The sequence below is a fragment of the Hyaena hyaena genome, unplaced genomic scaffold, assembly GCF_003009895.1.
Source record: "Hyaena hyaena isolate Hyena2069 unplaced genomic scaffold, ASM300989v1 scaffold_241, whole genome shotgun sequence".
Taxonomy (NCBI): Eukaryota; Metazoa; Chordata; class Mammalia; order Carnivora; family Hyaenidae; genus Hyaena; species Hyaena hyaena.
In genome coordinates, this window is record NW_024080875.1 from 1,241,883 (window position 1) to 1,265,307 (window position 23,425).

The window sequence follows — 23,425 nt, forward strand, 5'->3', positions numbered from 1 at the left end:
ATAGCAGCACTCTCAACAATAGCCAAGATATGGAAAGAGCCTAAGTGTCCATCAACTGATGAATGGATCAAGAAGATGTGGTTGATCTATACAATGGAATACTACATGGCAATGAGAAAGAATGAAATCTGGCCATGTGTAGCAACATGGATGGACCTTGAGGGTGTTATGCTGAGCGAAATAAGTCAGGCAGAGAAGGACAGATACCATATGTTTGCATGTATAGGAGGATTGGGAGGAACTTAACGGAGGACCATGGGGGAGAAGAAGGGGAAAAATAGATGGGGAGAGGGAGGGAGGCAAACCATGAGAGACTCTTGAATTCTGAGAACTGAGGACTGATGGGTGTGGCGGGGGGGAAGGAGGGAGATGGGCATGGAGGAGGGAACTTGTGGAGATGAGCCTTGGGTGTTATATGGAAACCAACTTGACAATAAACTATTTGTAAAAAAAATAATAATAATAAAAAATAAATAAATAGAAATTTTAAAAATTTAAAAAATAAAAAATATTCTCTGTACTCATGGAACTTGTACCCAATTGAGGGAGAGATGGGTAACAAATAAAATAAATGATAAAATCTACAGAATGGGAAATATATTTATAGAGAGAAATAAAGTAGGGGAGAGGAAACCCCTTGCCTGCAACTCCTTGAATGAGAATCAAAGGTGGCAGTTTATTCCCAAATGTAATACAAAATGTAAGTTTGCCCAGGGGTAGTAAAATGATAACAATTACTTTATCAAAAGTATAATGAGGGGTTCCTAGTGGCTCATCCAGCTATGTGTTTGACTCTTGATATCAGCTCAGGTCATGACCTCACAAGTTCTTAACACTGGGCTCTGTGCTGACAGCATGGAACTTGCTTGGGATTCTCTCTTGTGCTCTCAACCTCTCCTCCCTCCCAACTGTGGGCACACATACACACTCTCTTGCTTTCTGTCAAAGATAAACAAACATCAAAAAAAAAAAAAAAAAACCCAGAAAGAAATAGGAAAAGGAAGAACACAGGAGAATGAGCAAACAAAGGCTGGGACATGGTCGATACTGTGAGGAGAAAATCTCCATAGAGAGGTTTTGCCACTGAGGACCAATGTGGTTTATCTGACAGTTTTATATGACTCACTCAGACCAAGCAGCATACAGAACTTCTAGGTGTATGACTTTGTCTCATATGACTTTTATGAAGCCTCTGATTTTCAACACAGGCTTTGTTCCAGGCTCATTAATTACCACAAGATTTTGCTTTCTTCACCATAACCTAAAAATTCCTGCTTCATTTTCATTTTGACTTAAGAAAAACACAACTCTTGAGAACAGAGGGACTACTTCCTGACCAACTAGATGGGGCCAGGCACCTAAGGGAGAATTACACTGTACTTACACTTTTCATCAGTAGCTGGAATCCTCAGGGTGGCCACTGGAGATTCCCCAAGAGAATTATAAGAAACCACACAAACCCAATAGGTCTTGCCTTCCAGATATAGTTCAAGCATCTCATTAGTGGTGTTCAATGTCTCTGTGAAGTTAGTACTGTTTTCTGGAAAGTACCATATGTTGTAGCCAAGTGCCTTCTCCAGGACTGGGGCTCCACTTGTCTTCTGAACCCAAAGAAAAGAAAATTGATTGCCAAAAACAAGAAAAGACAGACACTGAGACCATGATAAATGGACAGGATGAGGGGTGAAGGGAAATGTTAATTATTAAGTGCTAAACTAAAATTTAGGTCATTACCCTTCTGGATGAATAACACACCCTGTGCTGTGATATTAACCCATCAAGGGCCAAAAGAGATTTGCTAAGTGGTCCCTTGGTATCAACTCTTAACATAAGTCTAATTCCATGAGGCTTAATGAGGAGAATGCCAAGCCAATGTAATCAAGTCACCCCCGTATCTTTTGATATCTTTCTTTCCATCCCACAGGCACAGGACAGTATAAACTAAAAAACTAAGGCATTTCCTCCAAGAATCTCAATTCTGTTCTGGCCCTGGGTCATCTCTTGTCTGGAAGCTTCCAAGGGTTGCAAAGTATCGCTACTGCTGCATAAAAAGCAGCATGTCTCCTCCTTTGAGCAGGGAGCTAGTTTCCTAGACCAGGCACATCAGGTATCCCAGCGATGAAGCCTAAAACATTAGGCCTTTCTTGTAGGAAGAAGTGTACGGTGACCCCAGGGGCTCCAAGCCAAACTCTGATTTTCAGCCTTGAACTTGAACCTACAAACTATATTTTTTTGCCTAGGAATCAGCATGCTGAATATTTCCCAGGAAATATAGAGCTTTCCAGTTGTTCACTTTATGTTACTGATAACACATACAGATGAATATAAGGTCAGATAAGACTTTAGAAGTTACTTTATCCCACTGCCATTCCAGTTCATTAACTGACATAGAAGCTTTCATGACATATAAGGTCAGAACTCTCTAACAACTGGGAGCCTTTTTACACCTCGGGATAATTCATTCTCTTTTATAAGTAACAGCTTTATTAATATATAATTCACATAATATAAAATTCACTATTTAAAGATATGCAATTATGGTGGTGGGTTGTTTTTTTTTTTTTTAGTATATTTGCAGAGTTGTGCAATCATCACCACCATTCAGTTTGTTAACCAACTTTAATTCGTAGAAAACTCTCCTACTGGGGCAAAAGAAAGACCAGTCTCCAGGTGAGGAGGAGGAGAAAGACATTCAAGTCCGTTTCATCTATTTCACATGTTGGCCTACTTGGCCCAACACTGTGTGGTTCACCACATGTGGAAATGGGCCACTGTTTGCTTTCCTTCCCCAAAAACATGTTGACAGGGTTAATCACTGAGAAACAAACCAGGACACCTAGGATTGATTCTCAAAGATTTCCCAGTAGCACTGGTTGTGCCCTCCCTGGCCCCTTGCCTCTACTACCTGAGGGTGTCCCACGGCCCTGGGGTGTGAAGGGAGCAGGGAACAGGGAAAGGTAAAGGATGCCTCAGTCCTTACATAACTGGGAGTAGAATATCATTTGGTAAAGCAGGTGACTTCTCCATTTTCAAAATTATTTTAAATTTGCCTGGACTTGAGCAAGCATGAATATGATGACTATTCCCTAAGAACTCTAGACACTATTAAAGAGTTCTGACATTTCACTGCTCTATTGTCTTTTTTCTCCCCACTAACTCCCCAGACTTTTCTCTCCAGGTTCCTGGCTGCATTTTTTTTTTCTTATTTACCGGTTTCCTTTCCTGTTTTATTCCCTCTTGCCCTCCTTTTCTGTCCTTTTTCCTACCTTTTCTCTTCTTTACATCTCCTCTTCTCTGCATGCTGCCCCCACCTTCTCCTTGGTTCCTCAATTACAGGCCTCCATCCTAGGAAGGACCATTTGGCCCCTGCTCTGTCCTTGCACCCCAGTGTACCCGACTTTAAAGGGACATATGTGTAATATATGTTTGCAATCACCTAAGGACACATTAGTGAGCTGATTCCAAGTCAGTGCTCCTCTCCAATGTGGGGATAGGCACTATGCAATTTTATACTGCCTTCTAATGTGTCCACAGGAGATCAAGGTGCCTCCTGTATTAGCACTTTGTACCTGTCTTATATGTTAATGTTTCAGTGCAAGGAAGAGAGGATACAGAGTCTGCAATGCACATTTAGGCCATCTATAAGATGACCTAGAAGGCTTTGTGAGCTAGGAAACCACTGAGATTTGGGGCATTATAAAAATCTCTGGGAAAGGAAATTCAGGAGGTAAAAGTTCAAGAATTACAGTTCTTGGAGGTATAAAAGACCAAGTGTTTTAGACAAAAAAAAAAAAAAAAAAAAAAAACCCATAAGGAAGTCACCTTCCACATCAACCGCACTAGCCTTCTTCCATCTACCATGGGGGATCTCAGGACTCTCCACAGATCCAAGCCATATGGAGCTGTAAGGAAACAAGAGTGAGGTGCTCAACACAAGACTGAAGGGAGCTGCAACAGAAAATGGTGAGATTAGCTGGGCTGCCTGTCAGACATGCAGTTGGGAAGCATATGCTGGAGGGAGCCAGAAGGAGGAAGGTGGTCATTGGAGGGATGGCAGCATTGCAACAACCAATGATGTCTTCATTTTGTGGCCAAAGGATTGGAATCAACCAAAAGTAAAAACTAAAACTGCTCTTGGATTTGATGACTTAATGTAAGGTAAAAGAAAAGTACAACAGGCCCTATTATAATATTATTTGTCATTGAAATCTGGATTGAAATGTAACACCTCACATCCTCTCACATATAGAACATCAACATACCTTACAGCTGAGAATGACACAGCAAACTGACAAGATAGATACACAGGGGTGCCTCGATGGCTCAGTCGGTTAAGCATCTAACTCTTGTTCAGCTCAAGTCATGAACTCACAGTCTCTTGAGTTAGAGCCCCACATCAGTCTCTGCACTGGCAAAGTGGAGCCTCCTTGGGATTCTCTGTTTCTCTCTCTCCCCCCCCCCAACCACTGTCTCTGTCTCTCTCAAAATCAATAAATGTTTTAAAAATATTTTTAAATGTGACAGATATAGAGATATATTATATTATATATACTATTATATATACTAAATGAATGTGGGGGTGAGACAGAGAGAATGAAAGATATACTCCTAGAAAGGATGAAACTGTATACTTAAAATGTTATAAAATCTAAGAAAAAACTGAAGAAGAAAGGGACAGAGAAATAATCTTTACTAGATCATTCCCTTGAGCTTTAAATTGAATGCTGATCTTCATGGCAGAAAAAGGAAAAAAAGACATGCAGATTGAATTGCATATTTCTCATAGCCTGATAAAAAGTAAACATATGAAGGGGTGACTCTTTCTGATTATGGATATTCAATAAATGGAATTTATCATATGGATCCTCTCAAAAAGACACAGGGTAACATAAAGGCCAAAGTCTGCAATCACAGTTGAGCAAAAGTACAGAAATATGGCAAGTGTACCTTTCTCATGTTTATCTTCTATAAAATGCAAGGGCACAATGTTAAACCTGATTCATACATTTCTGCAGGGAATAACATAATCCAAGCAACACAGTTTAAGTTTTTTAGCTTTGCAGCTAGGGATAAAAGGGCCCTAACATACAAAGGGAGACCTACCAGAGTACTTACAGAACTATCTACTGAAATTTGGCAAGCCAGAAAGGAATGGCAGGAAATCTTCAATGTGATAAACAGAAAAAATATGCAGCCAAGAATCTTCTATCCAGCAAGCCTGGATTCTATTCAGAATAGAAGGAGATCTAAAAGTCTTCCCAAATAAACAAAAATTAAAAGGATTCATCACCACTAAACCAGCCCTACAAGAAATCCTGAGGGGGATTCTATGAAGGAAATGTGGCAAGGAATTTAAGGTATCAGAGACACCACCACAAGCATGAATCCTACAAAGAACACAATGACTCTAAACCCTTATTTTTCAATAATAACACTGAATGTACATCGACTAAATGCTCCAATAAAAAAGACACAGGGTAGCAGAATGGATAAAAAACCAAAATCCATCTATTTGCTGTCTACAAGAGACTCATTTTAGGCCTGAAAACACCTTCAGATTGAAAGTAAGGGGATGGAGAAATATCTATCATGCTACTGGAAGTCAAAAGAAAGCTGGAGTAGCTATACTTATATCAGACAAACTGGACTTTAAAGTAAAGGCAGTAACAAGGGATAGAGAAGAGTATTATATAGTAATTACAAGGTCTATCCATCAGGAAGAGCTAACAATTATAAATGTGGATGCGCCGAATATGGAAGCACCCAAATACATAAAACAATTAATCACAAACAGAAATAATCTTATGGACAAGAATGTGCTAATAGCAGGGGACTTCAATACTCCACTGACAGCAATAGATAGATCAGCTAGATAGAAAATCACTAAAGAAACAATGGACTTGAATGACACATTGGACCAGATGGATTTGACAGATATATTTAGAACTCTACATCTTTATGCTATGGAATTCACTTTCTTCTGAAATGTACATGGCACGTTCTCTAAGATCCATCACATACTGGGTCATAAAGCAGCCCTCAATAAATATAAAAGAATTAAAATCATACCATGTACACTCTCAGATCACAATGCTATGAAATCAATCATAGGAAAAAGTCTGGAAAACCTCCAAAAACATGGAGGTTAAAGAACACTCTACTACAGAATGAATGGGCCAATCAGGCAATTAGAGAAGAAATTAAAAAGTATATCGAAACCAATGAAAATGAAAATACAACAATCCAAACTCTATGGGATGCAGCAAAATCAGTTCTAGGAGGAAAGTACATTGCACTCCAGGCCTTTTTCAAGAAATTAGAAAAAGCACAAATACAAAATCTAACAGCGCACCTAAAGGAACTAAAAAGGAGAGCAACAAGAGCACCTCAAACCCAGTAGAAGAGGAGAAATAATAAAAATCAGGGCAGAAATAAACAATACTGAATCCAAAAGAACAGTTGAACAGAGCAATGAAACCAAGAGTTGGTGACCTCAACCGCAGTAATTTCTTACTTGACATCCCCAAAGGCAAAGGAATCAAGAGCAAAAATGAACTATTGGGACCTCATCAAGGTTAAAAGCTTTCTGCACCACAAAGGGAACAATCCATAAAACTAATAGGCAACCGATGGAATAGGAAAAGATAGTTGCAAATGACATATCAGATAAAGGGCTAGTATAGAAAATCTATAAGGAACTCACCAAACTCCACACCCGAAAAACAAATAATTCAGTGAAGACATGGGCAGAAGACATGAACAGACACTTCTCCAAAGAGGACATCCAGATAGTAAACAGACACATGAAACAATGCTCCACGTCCCTCAACATCAGGGAAATACAAATCAAAACCACACTGAGATACCACCTCACGCCAGTCAGAGTGGCTAAAATGAGGAAATCAGAGGACTCTAGACGCTGGTGAGGATGTGGAGAAATGGGCACCCTCGCAAACTGTTGGTGGGAATGTAAGCTGGTGCAACCCCTCTGGAAAACAATATGGAGGGTCCTCAAAAAATTAACAAATACAACTACCCTAGGACCCAGCAATAACACTAGTTTTGTTTAGTTGTATCTGTGTTGTTATTTATGTAGAATTTATAGAGCCCTAACCATTTGTAAGGCACTGTTCTAATTACTTAAAGACATATGACTTGGGGTTTTCTATGACTTTTTCTTGAACTGCTACAGCCTAGCTAGAAGACTAGATGCCTGAATGGCATAGAAGAATGGAATCTTAGGGTGACAAGAACTTTCAGAAGTCATCTAGTACAATTTCCCATGTGCTGCATGAACCTCTGTTGTGTAACCATATCCACCAAGGGGTAGTTCAGACTAAGCATGAACATCTCCAGTTGGGGCTATGAAATTCAGAATATTGGATTATTTCCAGACATCTGACCATACCTGTGAATGTGCTAAACACCTATTAATCCCAACTTGGTCTCATAGTAAACTCAACCAAGTTCCACAGGAATAAATTGCTGTCATATGAACCATGGAGCACAGAAATTGACTGTAGATGTTATTGAAGAGCCTAAGTAATGTCATTTTGAGATTAAGGCCTCCATTAAGAGCAACCTCGGGCTACATGTAGCCCCTGTTCCAGAAAAAGCCTCAGATTGTTCAAGGCTAAAGCCACCCTCAGACCACTCTCAGATCAGCTAAACATTTCTGTGGTCTGAGTCAAGGCTGGGAACTGCAGACAAATTAACCAATTACTCACCACTTGCCTAAACCCTACATAGGCCCTTTGAGCTCACCTCATAATTAGTCATTTTCAAAAGATACTCAAAGGTCATGATTGGGTCCCCGCCAAAAGTAATGGACACCTCACAGATACTGAATAGTCAAAACTATTACCTTGGATGCTGTACAATTGTAATTAGAGCTTATGTAATGATGTCATACGTACATGTGCACTGTAACATCCCCGTCCATTACCCCATAAAAACCCTGCTCACTATTGTTCGGGGCTTCACCTTGCTGCCACTACACCGGTAGACGGGTGAGCCCCTGTTCGAGCTTGTAATAAAGACCCTTTTGTACTTGCATCAGTGTCGGCTCCTTGGTGGTCGCTGGGGACTCGCGAATCGGGCACGATATTATCTGAGATCAGTGTGGTACTTGGCTGTAAAAGTGAGTAAGAAGGGCCTGAATTATGGCCAGGTATGTGGTTGTGGGAAACTTAGCATCTAGAACCCATGTGTCTTACAAAAACAAATGAGAGTAAAGCCTCTGAAGGTTTTAGAAGGATAGGCATTTTGGATTTATTTCAAAAGAAGATATGTGAACATCACAAATATTCATCTAGTCATTCATTCTTTCATTCATCATTCACTGTGGTAGACTAAAAAAAGGGCCCCAAAGACCTAAATCCTAACCCCTGCAGTTTGTAAATGTTACCTTATATGGCCAAAGGACCTTTCAGATGTGATTACGTTGGGATCTTGAGTTGGGAAGATTATCCTGCATTACTTGGGTTGGCCCTAAATGTTTCACAAAGGTCTTTATAAGAGTGAGGCACAGATCTGACAAAGAGGAGAAAAAAGTAATGTAATGATGGAAGCAGAAATTAGAGTGATGTTTGGTATATGAGGGAAGGGACCATCAGCCAAGGAATATAGGCTACCATGAGAAGCTGGAAAAGGTAAAAAAAAAAAAAAAAAAAAAAGGGAAACCATATTCTACTTTCAGAGTCTCCAAAAGGAAACAACCCTGCCCACGCCTTGACTCGACTCTAGTAAAACTGATTCTGGACCTCTGACTTCCAGAACTATAAGAGAAAAAATTGTGTTGTTATAAGTCACTAAATTTGTGATACTTTGTTATAGTGGCCAAAGGAAACTGATACATTCATCAAACATTTATTGACTATCTACTGCAGAACAGGTACTGGGCAAGAGTCTTAATTTGTAAAGAAGGGTAACACATGATAAGTAAACTTAAGCAATTTACTAATATTTCTCAAACTCAGCTCCTTCACTTTCAAATGGAGGTGATTCCATATATTTTATAGGAGTCTTAGAAGGATTAATAAAAATAGTAGAAAACCTGGCATTTATTGAATGTTTACTGTGAGCTAAATATATTATTTCATTTTTAAAATAACACTAAAATATAGGTACTACATTTAACTCGATTAGATAAATGACATTCTATTATGGAAAGGGGGACTAAATAGTGAGAAAAATGAGGTTTAGAGGTTAGGAATCTAGCCCCAAATCACTTAACAGCCAAGCTGCAATCTCAGCCATGCCCATAGATTTAAAGTACTGTTCTGAATGACCATCCTGACTCATTGTAAACACTCAATCACTTTACAGTCCCTTTCTCTTTCTCACTGTCATTAAGAATCTAACCTTTCCCCCCCTCAATAATTACACCTTTTTTTAATTTTTTAGTGGTAGGTGCATGGTTTACAATATATATCTTTAATTTATCATAGGACACCTTTAAAGAGTATTATGCCACTTCATTTACAGTGTAAGAACTTAATAAGAGTAGTAAAGATGTGATCTTTTGTCTTTAGGGCAAAAAGCTGCTAACTCAGACTATCTGAGGTGGGCTGGCTTGTCCTGTGGGCTCGGTTGAGTGCCTTGTAGAGAGAGAATGTATAAATTCTCTACACTCTAGGGCTGTGAGATTCCTTAACTCCCAAGTACAACAACACTTGACAAAACCCACTAAGGTTAGACCCAGGCTACCTTAAACCAGGGCAAGCAGAAAAGGAATTTCCAGGGACCAACTTGCCTTCTTCCTCAGTTGTTCCCATTTTTTCTTGGCTCCAAGCACTCCAGAACATGGACTCCTTAGTGGTACATCGCAGAGCTATGACATACACTGTAAAAGCCTGCAGCCCTGTGAGATTGTAGGTTTCATCTCTATCAATATCCTCTTTGGTGAAGTTGACTTCCATCTAAAAGACAAAGATGACTCTGAGCTGCATAGGAGATCACCTGTTGGCTTTCCATCTTTCTTCTTCATGCCCCAACTCTCTCTTACCTTTTTAGAACATGTAGCATTGTAGCTCAGGTTTCAGAAAATATGATTTTCATAAATAAACCTCACATGTGCCTGGGGATCACCTGCACCTAAATAGGTGTGAGTTACCCTGTGAACCACCCCTCCACCCCCATTTCCTGTCTCTAAGCTTGTAAGGCAGAGATTAATGCTGCTCTGGGCTGATGTGAGTGTGCAGAGTCTTTTTCTGGAAAACACAAGGTGGAGTCATGGGACCTGGGGCAACCTGGGCCTCAGTGTAAACACTGCAGGTGACTCTATTACCTAGATATAAGGCCTCATAGAATAGTAGGTAACAGAGACCTTAGTGGCATTAAGTTCAACCTCATGTCATGAACAAGAGTCCAAAAGTTAAGCGTCTGTACTACCTCAGTGTTTGTTATGGTCAGAACTGGGATCAGAATACAACATTCCTAACTCCTACATGCTTCCCCTTTACCCAGATCTTCCACTGCAAATTACTGCTCTTTGGCTAACCAGTAGGGCTGCTAAGGATCTCAGCAGCCTGCATGCATAAATTCATTTTGACATTCTGTGAGGGAGTGGAGGGGGAGAGGTAAATGAATCAATCCTCCTTTCTAGACTTCAGTTTTCTCATTAGTAAAATGAGTAAATTGATTTATATAATCTCTAAAGTCTCTCTTGGACCCAACTCTCCAAGAGACACTAAAAATCAGCTATTTATTTTTGAGCATAGTCACTGTTGTTGCAATATGAACTTTTAGCTGTTTATATGAACTTATACTGAGTTGGTTAATAAAATGCACTAATAGACATGTGTATTTTGTGAGTATGCACGCTAGTCCCATAAGACCTCGTGAGAGAAGAAAGTCTTGGTATTTCGTATGTGTATATATCAGCTGTGAAAATAACTACATAACTACAGGTCTTGGGCCTAAAGGAAATCGAACAAAATGAGAACATATGTATGTGGCAAAAAGCTGAGCATCCCAGCCAGAGATGGAAACTTCTGAACTCCGAGCCTAGTAACATGGTGCTGGGAAACGTATGTAGGAACCAGACGTGAGGGCAGTTTCACTGCTGAATCCCAAGTTCCTTGAGTGCCTTCCTCTAACAGTCCCTGGAGATGTTGCAATGGCAGAACAGAGTCACTGGGACAAGTCCACATTTCGAAGAAAGTAGCCCCCCAATTGAGCTTAGTTATGGGGCTCAGTTGGGGCCATACTAAGACCTTTAAAAGACAGACAACTACATGGTAACTTCCATACACAAATCAAAATAAAATCTTTATTAATTCTTAAAGAAGTCTAATAAAGTTTTGTTTTCTTTTTATGTTAAGTATGTAATATTCTTTTAAAACAATCTTTCAGGGGCACCTGGGTGGCTTAGTCGGTTAAGAGTCCGACTTTCGCTTAGGTCATGATCTCATGGTTCGTGGGTTTGAGCCCCGCGTCCGGCTCTGTGCTGACTGCCAGCTCAGAGCCTGGAGCCTATTTCGGAGTCTGTATCTCCCTCTCTCTCTGACCCTCCTCTGCTCACGCTCTCTCTCTTTCCTAGAAATAAATTTTTAAAAAATTTAAAAAAAAACAATCTTTCAAAATTTTCTTCCTGCCTTGCTAGTACCCTCAAGCGCATGCTTGGTCTACATGCTGGGACTCCTCACATTCATGTTCAGAAAGCTCTGCCTAATTTAACTAGCCAAGCATGTTCTTTTCAGCACTATTCCCACAGGGAGAAGAAAAAAACAAACAAACCTGTTCTGTCTTTCAAATTGTGTATCTGCCTTAAAGCCTTCTTTTAATTTGTTTTTTTGTCCAGGCAACCTGTGGCCCTCACAGGGTCCAGGACCAACTTATTTTCCATATATAGACTTAACTAAGCCCTCCCCAGCTCAACACAAAGGACTCCTACAAAACACTAATTAACTTCCTCAGGTTTATCTCTAACAATCTACACTTTGTGCCAAATCCTAGCTCACCCAAAGTGTTTGATTTTAAAAGATGAATCACAAGTGTTGATGCAAAACCTAAATCAAACTTTTACAACATTCTTGCAATCCTTTGGCAGAGGGCTCACATAGCTCCATTTTATAAAGGTGGAAACTCCTTAGGCTTGGCAACAGGAAGAAGGTCTGGAGGTTACTAAAATATGATCAAATGAGTGGCAATGTGGGAGTCAGAAACCTTGGCATCAGGTTTGCAACTTACAAACCCTGGGATCTTGGACAGATGATTTAAGCTCTGTACATCATAATTTCCTATTCTGTAAAAGTAAGAATAGCAATGCCTTATTTATAAGATATATGCAAAGATTATTTAGTCTGGAGTATTAAGAAAGCACTTTGCAACTCATATAGAATCATACAAACATAAATCTTGCTATACGGACATATTGGGATTTTTTTTTTTATACATTCTAATGCAGGGAGAGAAGACTTTAAATGACTGGTGTTGAGTGTTAAGTGTGGTGACGGAGGAGGAACACCTAGCTCAGGTTCTCAGAAGGAAATATATCAGAACTGAGTTCCAAGACATGAATGGGTTTTGCAAAGTTGGGCGAGGGAGTAGAGGTACAAAAGCAAAGACACAGAATAGTGAAACAACATGACGCAAGGGAAAGTAGAAATCCAGAACTAGTAGTAGAAAGGCAAGGGCAGGGTGAAAAATGAAGTTGGAGGGCTTGATAGGGTCCAGGTTTTGGAGGATTAAGGATTTGGACCTTTTTCCATAGAAAAGTTGGGTTGGTATAATTGGGTTTAGAAATGATTGCATTTGAATGCTGAAAGGAGAGAGATACTGACCACTTTCCACTTTCCTTCTGATTTCCTTCAGCAGAGCAGGAGAAAGGACCTCTTACTCAAGGACTGGAAGGAATAAAGCAGAGGTGAGTGCAGATGTAGGTGAGTTTGTCAAAGAGGTGGGGTACAGGATGCTGAAGTCTGGGGTAGTTTACACCTACTTCCCTCATGTAGTGTTCTACATGGCTTACTCATTTTCCAGAGGAACAGAGATCCTGGTTTATTTTTCTTATTGAATTCTATCTCAGCAGCCACAAGGCTCTGGGCTCAGACAAACAGGATAAATCAAGGGATGCTAGACAGCACTACTTCCTAGCAATTCCTCACATTTACTTAGACCATAACTGGTGGTATGAAGGAAGAAGAACTTATGTTGTGTCAGGAGCTGCCTTGCTTAGGGGTTCTTTTCTGGGTTCCAGAAATATAAATTAATGAACCTTGTGGTACATGTAGTCAGGTACTAGGAGAATGGTTAGCTGAGAGAAAGAGTGGACATCATTATTTCTTGTCTTTTTTTTTTGACACATTCTTTTATTTTTCTGCATGGTCTGAAATATAAGCTTTCTTTTGTGTGTGTGCAGCTTTTAGAAAACTTTCTCTCTTTTTTTGGAGTAATTAGGTTTTATTTTTGTTTGTTTTTTCTTTCATAGTTTATTGTCAAGTTGGATTCCATATAACCCTCAGTGCTCATCCCAACAAGTGCCCTCTCTTGTCTTAAACACATAATAAGTGAAACTTTACCAACTTTCTTTTCTTAAAGACATAAATTAGGAGAGGACACAATAGATAAAAGTATCTATGAATTTCAGCAAAGGAAATAGATGAACAAGACAGAAAGAGTAGGGTGAATGATTATGATAGTAATTAGGTATATTCACAGAAGCCTAGTAAATGATCACAGTCAAAGAAAAAAAAGGTTCAAGTCTCTGAATAGTCTTTAATGGTTTATTACAGGGCTCTGACAAAGTCACTATTTTTATTAATGATTCGATAAAGGTACAGAGTTAAGAGTTATCAAATCCTACGATACTAAAAAGTCAGAAAGAGAAAAGTTTTTGGTGATAGAATTAAGGAATTTGGGCCAAAATGCTGGGTAACAGCAACATGAAGAAATACAACAGAAATAAATAAAACACCTCCACTTCCCTTAAAAACCAACAAATTTTAAGATAGTGGACATGTGCTTTACTAGAAAATTTTGTGTGGGGGAATAAGTATTAAAGATTTAACTGATTTAATTGGCTAGGAGCTGACTAAGAGTCAACGATATTGATATAGTGGTTACAGGGGCACCTGGATGGCCTAGTTGGTTAAGTATCCAACTTTGGCTTGCGTCATGATCTCGTGATTCGTGGATTCAAGCCCCCATCTGACTGTGTGCTGTCAGTTCAAAGCCTGAAGCCTGTTTCGGACTCTGTGTCTCCTTCTCTGTCCCTCCCCCAGTCACACTCCCACTCTCTCTCCCTCTCTTTCAAAAATAAACAAACATTAAAAATGTATATATAGTGGTTACAAAAAAAAAAGTTGGTATAATTTAAGGTTGCAATGATGGAAAGGGAGAATATTCTCTGAACCCTGAGGTGAAAAAAGTTTTCATAACATAAAAAAGACTTTAAGTGTGAAAGAAAAGATTGATAACATTTGATAATGTTAAAAATTAAGAAGGTACGCTCCTCCAAAGTCACCATTAAGACAGTGAAAGGCAAACCACATAGTGAGAAATGTCTGCAACACACGTAACAGATTAAAAAAACTCAAATAAAATTTGTAAGAAACTCCTACAAGTCAATTTAATATTCAAACCACCCACTATAAAAAAAAATGTGCACAAGTCTTAAATCAACACTTTACAAAGAAGGACTCCAAATAAATAATCAAAAAAACACATGAAAAGGTTTACAACCTTATTAAAAGTCAGGTAAATGCAAATTAAAGCCAGGACTCCATTGTGTTCATCTAAATAAATTCCAGCATTACATAACACATAGAAGAATCTTAAAAGTAAAATATTGAAAGAAGCCAAATATTTTTTTAAAAATACAAAATGTATGGATTTCTATTACATAATGTCTCAAACTGTGTTGTGCAGAGATGCAGGTTTAAACGGTAAACTCATAATAAAAAGCAAAGAAGTATTTACTGTGAAAATCAAGATAACAGCTCTAAGGCAGTGTGGAGGTCTCATCAGGAAAGGATAAGCAGGGGACCTTAGCATTCTTTTCTTTGACCTCACTGGTTTTAACATGAGTGCTGACTTAACAATAATTTATTAAATGCAATAGCTATGGTTTGTTCATTTTTCTAAATACAAGTTATATGTTACAATCTCATAAACAGTTAGGAAAAAAAAAAAGGAAATGGACAAGCCACAGAATCTCTAGCCACCAACACAGCTATACACAAACCATAGTGGAATGCAAAAGTCAATTTCTCACTCTTTAATATGCCCCTGTGTTTCGAATGCAAGATGCCTATAGTGAAATACTTGTCCAATCTAAAGGTTCCAAATGGGAAAATAGGAAGAAAAGTACTTACTATTCTTTGCCTTCTATTTTTAAGGTAGAAAATTGAAAACAAATTACTCCCAGTCAAAAAAAAAGTTACCAATCATTCTCTTCTTTGGGCCCTCTAATAGAAACATTGTAATGGGATAACTTACCCAGTAGGCACTATTTACTGTTCTGAATCGAAGTGTGTATTTTAAAGCAGATGAAACAGGAGCCAACACAGGCCTTATCCATTTTATTTGAACCATTCGTTTGATGCCCAAAAGTGGTTTCACACTGAAAATCTCAGGTGGTTCCATTTTCGCTGAAAATAAAAATCATCAATTTCTCACATTTGTAAAAAGATCAGAAGGTGCTAATAGCATCCACCTAAAATCAGAAAAAGTGAAAGTAGAGGGGTGCCTAGGTGGTTCAGTCGGTTAATCGTCCGACTTTGGCTCAGGTCATTATCCTGTGGTTTGCAGGTTCGAGAGACTGCATGGGGCTCTAGGATGACAGCTCCGAGCCCAGAGCCTGCTTCAGATTCTGTGTCTCCCTCTCTATGCTCCTCCCCAACTCATGCTCTTTCTCTCTCTCAAAAATAAATAATAAACACTAAAAATAAAAATAAATTTAAAAAAAGAGAAGTAGAAAGGAAATGAAAGTGCCTATTTTGTAATCTGCTATTTGCAGATGACATTAGGAAGGCAGAGAAAAAAGAATGCTGCCATCCACACTCCTCCCACCCCCCTACCGCCAACAAAAAAAGGAATGGCTAATGAGGAAAGGGTACATTCCTATGATTTTTCTGCAAATTCACGTTTTACTGATTGGGTCAGATTATATGCCAAGAAGAAAGAAGGTAAGAAGAGACTATACAACCAGAAAATGGGCCATTTATCTTATGTACTCTCCACTCCCCTCAACCTCTCTTTCCTTGACCCCCAGTAGTGTCCAGTTGAAAGGATCTCTCATTTCCCTTGTATACTACACACATTCTCACCCTAAGTCTCTCTCTGAAGATACATAATTTTTTCCTGGTTTTAAAAGTAGCATATGCTCATTCTAAAAACTCTTTTTAATATAAAAAAGACAAAGAAAAAGTTTAAATCATCCATAATGCCATCAACCCCAGAGATAGCCATTATGACATTCTGGTATATTTCCAGGCATTTTTCTATGTAAGTATTTGTATATTTTTTAAGTAAATGTACTATTATGATAAATAAAACTTTCATCTTTTTAAATAAAAACACAGGGCAACTCATATATCTGCTTGCATTAAAAATTCTTCCAAACAATAACTTTAATAAGGCTGCAGGATATAAAATTAATGTACAGAAATCTGTGCATTTCTACACATGAGTAATGAAGGAGGAGAAATGGAAATTAAGAAAACAATACCACTTACACTTGCATCAAGAAGAATAAAATGCCTAGGAATAAATTTAAACAAGGAAGACCTGCACTCTGAAAACTGCAAGACATTAATGAAAGAAATTGAAGACAACACAAACAAATGAGAAGATAAACCATGCTCATGGATTGGAAGAATTAAAAATTTTTAAATGTCTACACTACCCAAAGCAATTTACAGATTCAGTACAATCTCTATCAAAATAACAACAGCATTTTCCACAGAATTATTAAAAAAAAATACTAAAATGTATATGGAACCACAAAAGACCCCAAATAATGAAAGCAATCTTGAGAAACAAAAATAAAGCTGAAGGTATCACAATCCAAGATTTCAAACTATATATATTATAAAGGACAGCAAACAAAGCAGTACAGTGCTGACATAAAAAAGACACAGAGATCAGTGGAACAGGATTAAGAGTCCAGAAATAAACACAAACTTATATCATCAATTAATATAAGACACAGGAGGCAAGAATATGCATTGGGGATAAAACAGTCTTTTCAATAAATGATGTTGAGAAAATGTGATGGCTATATGTAAAAGAATGAAACTGAACCAGTTCCTCATACCAGGTACAAAAATAACTCAAAATGGATTAAAAACTTAAATGTGATACCTGAAACCATAAAACTCCTAAAGAAAATATAGCCAGCAATCTCTTGGACATCAGCCTTAGCAACATTTTTCTGGATAGGTCTCCTCAGGCAAATAAAACAAAAGCAAAAATACACTATTGGGACCTCATCAAAATAAAAAGCTTTTGCACAATAAAGGAAATCATAAGCAAAATTAAAAGGAAATTTACTGAATGGGAAAAGTTATCTGCAAATAACATATTCAATAAGGGGTTAAAATCCAAAATATAGAAAGAACTCATACAATTTAACATGAGGAAAATCACAATATGAACTTAAAAATGGGCAGAGGACCTGAATAGACATTTTCCAAAGACAAATAGATAGCTAAGAAATACATGTAGAGATGTTCAACATCACTAATAATCAGAGAAAAACTACAATGAGACATCACCTCATACCAGTCAGAATGGCTAGTATCAAAAAGACAACAAACACTAAGCACTGATAAAGATATGGAGAATAAGGAAACATTATGCATACCCAAAACCCTTGTATATTCATAACACATATGTATTATACCCTTGAGCTTTGAGTCTACTTTTGTGTATCTCTTTCAAGAAAAAAAAAGGAGGTGTCTTTTAATAAAAGAGTATATAAGAATAAAAAATGATACTCACTTATGGCATCTAAGCTCCAATGTGTTATATCAGATTTTATTATACCATCTGCATTTTGAGCTTCCACTTGAATGGTGTAATTATCTGGGTTTGTTATTGTTGGAGGAAGAAAGGAGCAAGAAGCATGATTTGCTCTTGTAGAATTATCATTTAGACAAATATCACTTTTATATCCATAAGAGCTTTGAAGGAAAAAGCAATTCAACATGAGTTCAGTACAGCAGTTTGGAAACAAAGACATACTTAATATATTAAGCATGTATGTATTAGTTTCACTCAGGATGTCTCGTGAGGACTCGATCATTCAGAATAGGGGGCTCCTCTCCAAATTCCTTCCTCATCACTTCCAAAGAGGGTTCAAAGTTACCCTCTTCTTGTCTGAGATGCAATGACTCATGGCAACTTCCTTGAAACTCTATACATCCATCAAAAACTAGACTTATAATGCATTTCCTATTGGTAAGAAATGCTGAATAGGCCCCTGAAAACCCCAAATTCTAGTCTTGAGAAGTTATTCTAAAAAGAAAATTAAAATCAAAGAGGATTTATTAAATAAAGTATGGTAGATACCTAAGTAGAATTTAAAATAGTTTTTAATACATCTATAGTTATTGATATGGAAAGATGCCCATACTCTATTGGTGGTAAAAAAGATGCACATTATATACAGAATAACCAAATTTATATAAATTTATATATTTATATAACTATTCTTACAGATGTGTGGACAGGTCTTCAGCAAAATGTAAAGTTGCTACCTTTGGTGATGAAATGTCAAGCGATTTTTTTTTATTCTTTCTATTTTCCAGATTGCATTTTTTTAATATTGGCATATACTGTTTTCAAAAAACTATTAAAATTACTTTCCTAGATAATTTAAATCCTACCAGACTATAACTTAATGAAGGCAAGTACAAAGACTGATAGGAATCAGATGGGTAAGTATAGCTATAGTCCCACAGCTCTAGGGGTTACGTAGGAGTTGAAGTCAGCAAAGAACATAAAAAGCCCCACTTCACAAAGTGCCAATGTTAGCTGGGGCTGGGAGCAAAAAAATCAGAGCTTGGATGTATAGAATCATGGAATTTTGAAAGTAAAAAGGACTTTAAAGTTTTTCTATAGTTGTGCAATGCAAAAAATGGCCTCCAGAGTAATGTTGAGTCATGGTTACAAGCACAAACTATGGAAGCAGATCAGGTTTGAATCCTGTGCCTTGAGCAAGTTTCCCAACCTCTCCTTGCGTGAGTTTCCCTATCTCTAAAATGAGAGTAGTACTATACCTATAGTGTAGCACTGTTATGAAGATGAAATGAGCTAATATACATAAAGTGCTTTTAAAATGTCAGCCACTTATTCTAAAGGTAAATTGTTACTATCATTGTTATTAGTACTATTACTGTAGTTGAATATTTTTGCATTTATTCATACTGTAACCTTGGAGACATACCCTTTTCATCCCTTCCCTGAATCTTTAATGCTCCTTTACATCTCAGTTCAAAAGTCACTACCTCCATAGAGGCATCCCAACTCTTCTGATTCTTCCCCAGGGAAAAATCCATTCCTATCATTTCTGAGCATCAGTAAGGTTTTTTATTCACACCACTGACCCACCATCATCCACTCTCAGAGTTGACCACCCACAAGAAACCTTCCCATTCCACCTGGAAGAGAGACTCTTGGTGATAAACTTAAAAAGGTACAAGGCAGTCTGGGAATCTTGGAGAGCCCAACAAGCCTGACACCAAGGACAGAGGCTTTACAGAGGCCTCAGGACACTCAGGCATTTCCTCCTCCTCCATAACCAGCTAGTGAACATAATGACAATCCATAGGGAGTGACGGAAGGAGGTGGGGGGAAGTGACTCCTTACGACAAAAAAAAATTTATTGAGGTTTCTAAATTTTCATTCTACTGATACTTTCTATTCAACACTAGGCCTAGAACCACAGTCTGGGAGAAGATAAGTCATTTGAACCATGGATTATTGGGCCTTTATCATTCTTATTTTCAGAAGCAGGGCTCAGAAAACTAGGCCTACAGGCCAAATATAGCCCACCTCCTATTCTTGATTGGCCCATAGGCTAAGAACAGGTTTTACATTGTTAAATGGTTAGGGAAAATATATAAAAAGAAAAATACTTTGTGGCATGTGAAAAGTGTATGAAATTCAAATTTCAGGGTCCATAAATAAGGTTATACCGGACAATAGTGAGGTCTATTGATTTACATATTGTCCATAGCAGCTTTCCTGCTACAGCAGTAGTGTTGAACAGTTTGACAGAGACACGTCCCTCTCTAAGCCTAAAATATTTACTACCTGTCCCTTAAGAGAAAAAGTTTGCTGACCTCTGTTTTAAATCATCTCTCTGACATACTCACTGATATATGAGTACTGCAAAGAACAGTGTTTGGTTTTTTTCCCATTTCTTCTACTGTAAAGTATGAAATGGACTTTCCCTACAACACTAGTTACCAATTTCCAATGAGTTCAGTGAAAAAGGAGTATAAATGAGATCTTGTATTTAAAAACAAAACAAAACAAAAACTTGGAACTAACTACAGACCACCTTTTTGGAATGGAAAAGACTTAAAGATCACCTTTCAGTATTTCCCAACATAGGCTTCCTTATTCTTAGGGGAACATGAAGGACATAAAGGGTTTCATTAACTATTTTCAAAATTTCAAAAAAAAAAAAAATCCCTGCATATACTTGTTAAAACATCTAGCTTTTGACTAGAATTATAATAAAAATATTATAATTTTTATTCTAACAGGATCAGGATAAAAAGGGATGCTTGAGGTAGTGAGAAATTGGGGAAGCACTGTCCTACTTAATACTGTTTAACAGGGATCACAGCAAATTAGTGCAAATGTGCCTCTTAGTTCTGGGTGTATAGTGCTACTTATTATAATTATATCCATGAAAAAGGAATAGTTTTATGACACATTCTGGAAAGAGGGAAAACATAGCTGACCATAGTAAATAAATGGATTTTTCCACTCTGCTTCTAACTGGTGACTGCTCTGAACCAATCCCGTGCCTCTGAGAAGCGGCCATCATGCAGCTGCAGCTTCTATCAGATGGCTGCAAGCTGCCGAGGTACCGCCCAGCCACTAAAGGCTTATGGGAATCACCCAGAAGCTGTAATGGGGAGGGCATTTCACCTCAAAGATGACTTGAATCGTGAGTGAACCAGGAGCCTCTGCCTCCTTCCCTTACGCCCACTGACAGCACACAAGCTCCAATACTTACTAAGTTCTCTTCACTTTATACCATGTATAACCAGCTTCCTTCTCTGGACTCCAGGTGCAAGTAAAATTCTCCTCATAGTAGAAGACACAGGAAATGTTCTCAGGCTTAGCTGGTAAAACTAAATAAATAAATAAATACATACATACATACATACATACACACACATACATGCACACAATCATTTCATGAAACTAGGTGGATCAAAATCCAGACTGTTAGATGCTGGTGAGGATGCGGAGAAACGGGCACCCTCCTACACTATTAGTGGGACACTTCTCCAAAGAGAATATCCAGATGGCCCACAGACACATGAAATGATGCTCAGCATCCCTCCTCATCAGGGAAATACAAATCAAAACCACACTGAGATACCACCTCACGCCAGTCAGAGCGGCTAAAATGAGCAAATCAGAGGACTCCAGATGCTGGCGAGGATGTGGAGAAACGGGCACCCTCCTACACTGTGGGTGGGAATGTAAACTGGTGCAGCCCCTCTGGAAAACAGTGTGGAGGTTCCTCACAAAATTAACAGTAGAACTCCCCTATGACCCAGCAATAGCACTGCTAGGAATTTACCCAAGGGATACAGGAGTGCTGATGCACAGGAGCACATATACTCCAATGGTCATAGCAGCACTCTCAATAATAGCCAAGACATGGAACGATCCTAAGTGTCCATCAACGGACGAATGGATCAAGAAGATGTGGTTGATCTATACAATGGGATACTACATGGCAATGAGAAAGAATGAAATCTGGCCATGTGTAGCAACATGGATGGACCTTGAGGGTGTGATNACAGATACCATATGTTTGCACATATAGGAGGATTAGGAGGAACTTAACAGAAGACCGTGGGGGAGAAGAAGGGGGAAAATAGTGGGGGAGAAGGAGGGAGGCAAACCATGAGAGACTCTTGAATGCCAAGAACAAACTGAGGGCTGATGGAGGTAGGGGAGAGGGGAAGGGGGGTGATGGGCATGGAGGAAGGCACTTGTGGGGATGAGTACTGGATGTTATATGGAAACAAACTTGACAATAAACTATTAAAAACAAAAAAGAAAAAAAAACTTGATTGTTTTCATTAGTTGATAAATAATATAGAGTCTTCTAATCAAGGCCAAGGAAAGAATCTAACTCCATCTCTTCAATTACTCCACTTAAAGAACTAGATTTCTACTTTTTAAAAAGTACTTTTTACATCCTTACTCAAAACTAACATTTGAGAGGCAAAAATTATATTAGAACACCAGGCAAATATAAAGTGTTAGTGAAATGTTAAGTAAAGCATCAAATGATGGAACCAGCGTGGGTACATGGAAAAACCAAGATATGTGGAAAAGAGAAAAACACAAAATGTTAAACTATGCTATACCTCAACTTTATGTGTCAATAGTTTTTCAACAGAAAATTACAATAGAGAAAATTTCTGAAATATTTTCATCTGTATTTTCAAAGCTTATAAATCTTGCTCCTTTTAGTTTCTCACCCAATAACACCTATCCCTCTATAGGGAAAGCAGATACCATCTAGAATACAGATTTAGACCCTACAAAGGTCCAGAGATAGAATCTATGGGTACATGAACTTAAAAGGGAAAAAGTTTTTATCTTTATTTTTCACTAACCTTTTGTTGAAATTTATAATTTTCTTCCCTCATGAATACAGTCAACAACATAAAGTAGTATCATTACTTGTGAATTTGTCACCACTAAAAGTCAGAGTATTTTCATTTATATTTCAATTGTTACAAATATCTTGAAATATCAAATACTACTATTACTATTACTACCTTAAAGTAATTATTAAATCTTCTAATTTAATGTATTGTTAAAGAAGCACAGGGGGGCCTGGGTGGCTCAGTCAGTTAAGCATCCAACTTCAGCCCAGATCATTATCTCACAGTTTGTGTTCAAGCCCTGCTTCAGGCTCTGTGCTGACAGCTCAGAGCCCAGCGCCCATTCTGGATTCTGTGTCTCCCTCTCTCTGCCCCTCTCCCACTCATGCTCTATCTCTGTCTCTCAAAAATAAACATTAAAAATTTTTAAGAAACATATATATTACTGTCACAAATTTGTTTCCTTAATACTTTGATAACATCATTTCAGTATACTTGAGTTTCTTTGTAATCATATGTATACTATTTATACACTGACAAATATTATTTGGAGAAGTGGTCCAGAGGTTTCACCAGAAGACCAAAGGGTTAATCATACACACTCAGGC

The 23,425-nt window shown here is 38.1% G+C and overlaps 1 protein-coding gene across 1 annotated transcript in view; it reads right to left on the reverse strand.

The window, feature by feature from the left end:
- IL31RA (interleukin 31 receptor A) overlaps positions 1-23,425 on the reverse strand; it is a 59,001-nt gene that overhangs the window by 15,632 nt on the left and 19,944 nt on the right. Inside the window, exons 3-8 of the mRNA XM_039244541.1 lie at positions 21,200-21,317; positions 17,947-18,128; positions 15,442-15,593; positions 9,755-9,920; positions 3,823-3,902; positions 1,385-1,601 (exon numbers count right to left, since the gene is read on the reverse strand). Of these exons, the coding sequence (XP_039100472.1) occupies positions 1,385-1,601; positions 3,823-3,902; positions 9,755-9,920; positions 15,442-15,593; positions 17,947-18,128; positions 21,200-21,317 (915 nt within the window). The remainder of the gene's footprint in view (positions 1-1,384; positions 1,602-3,822; positions 3,903-9,754; positions 9,921-15,441; positions 15,594-17,946; positions 18,129-21,199; positions 21,318-23,425) is intronic.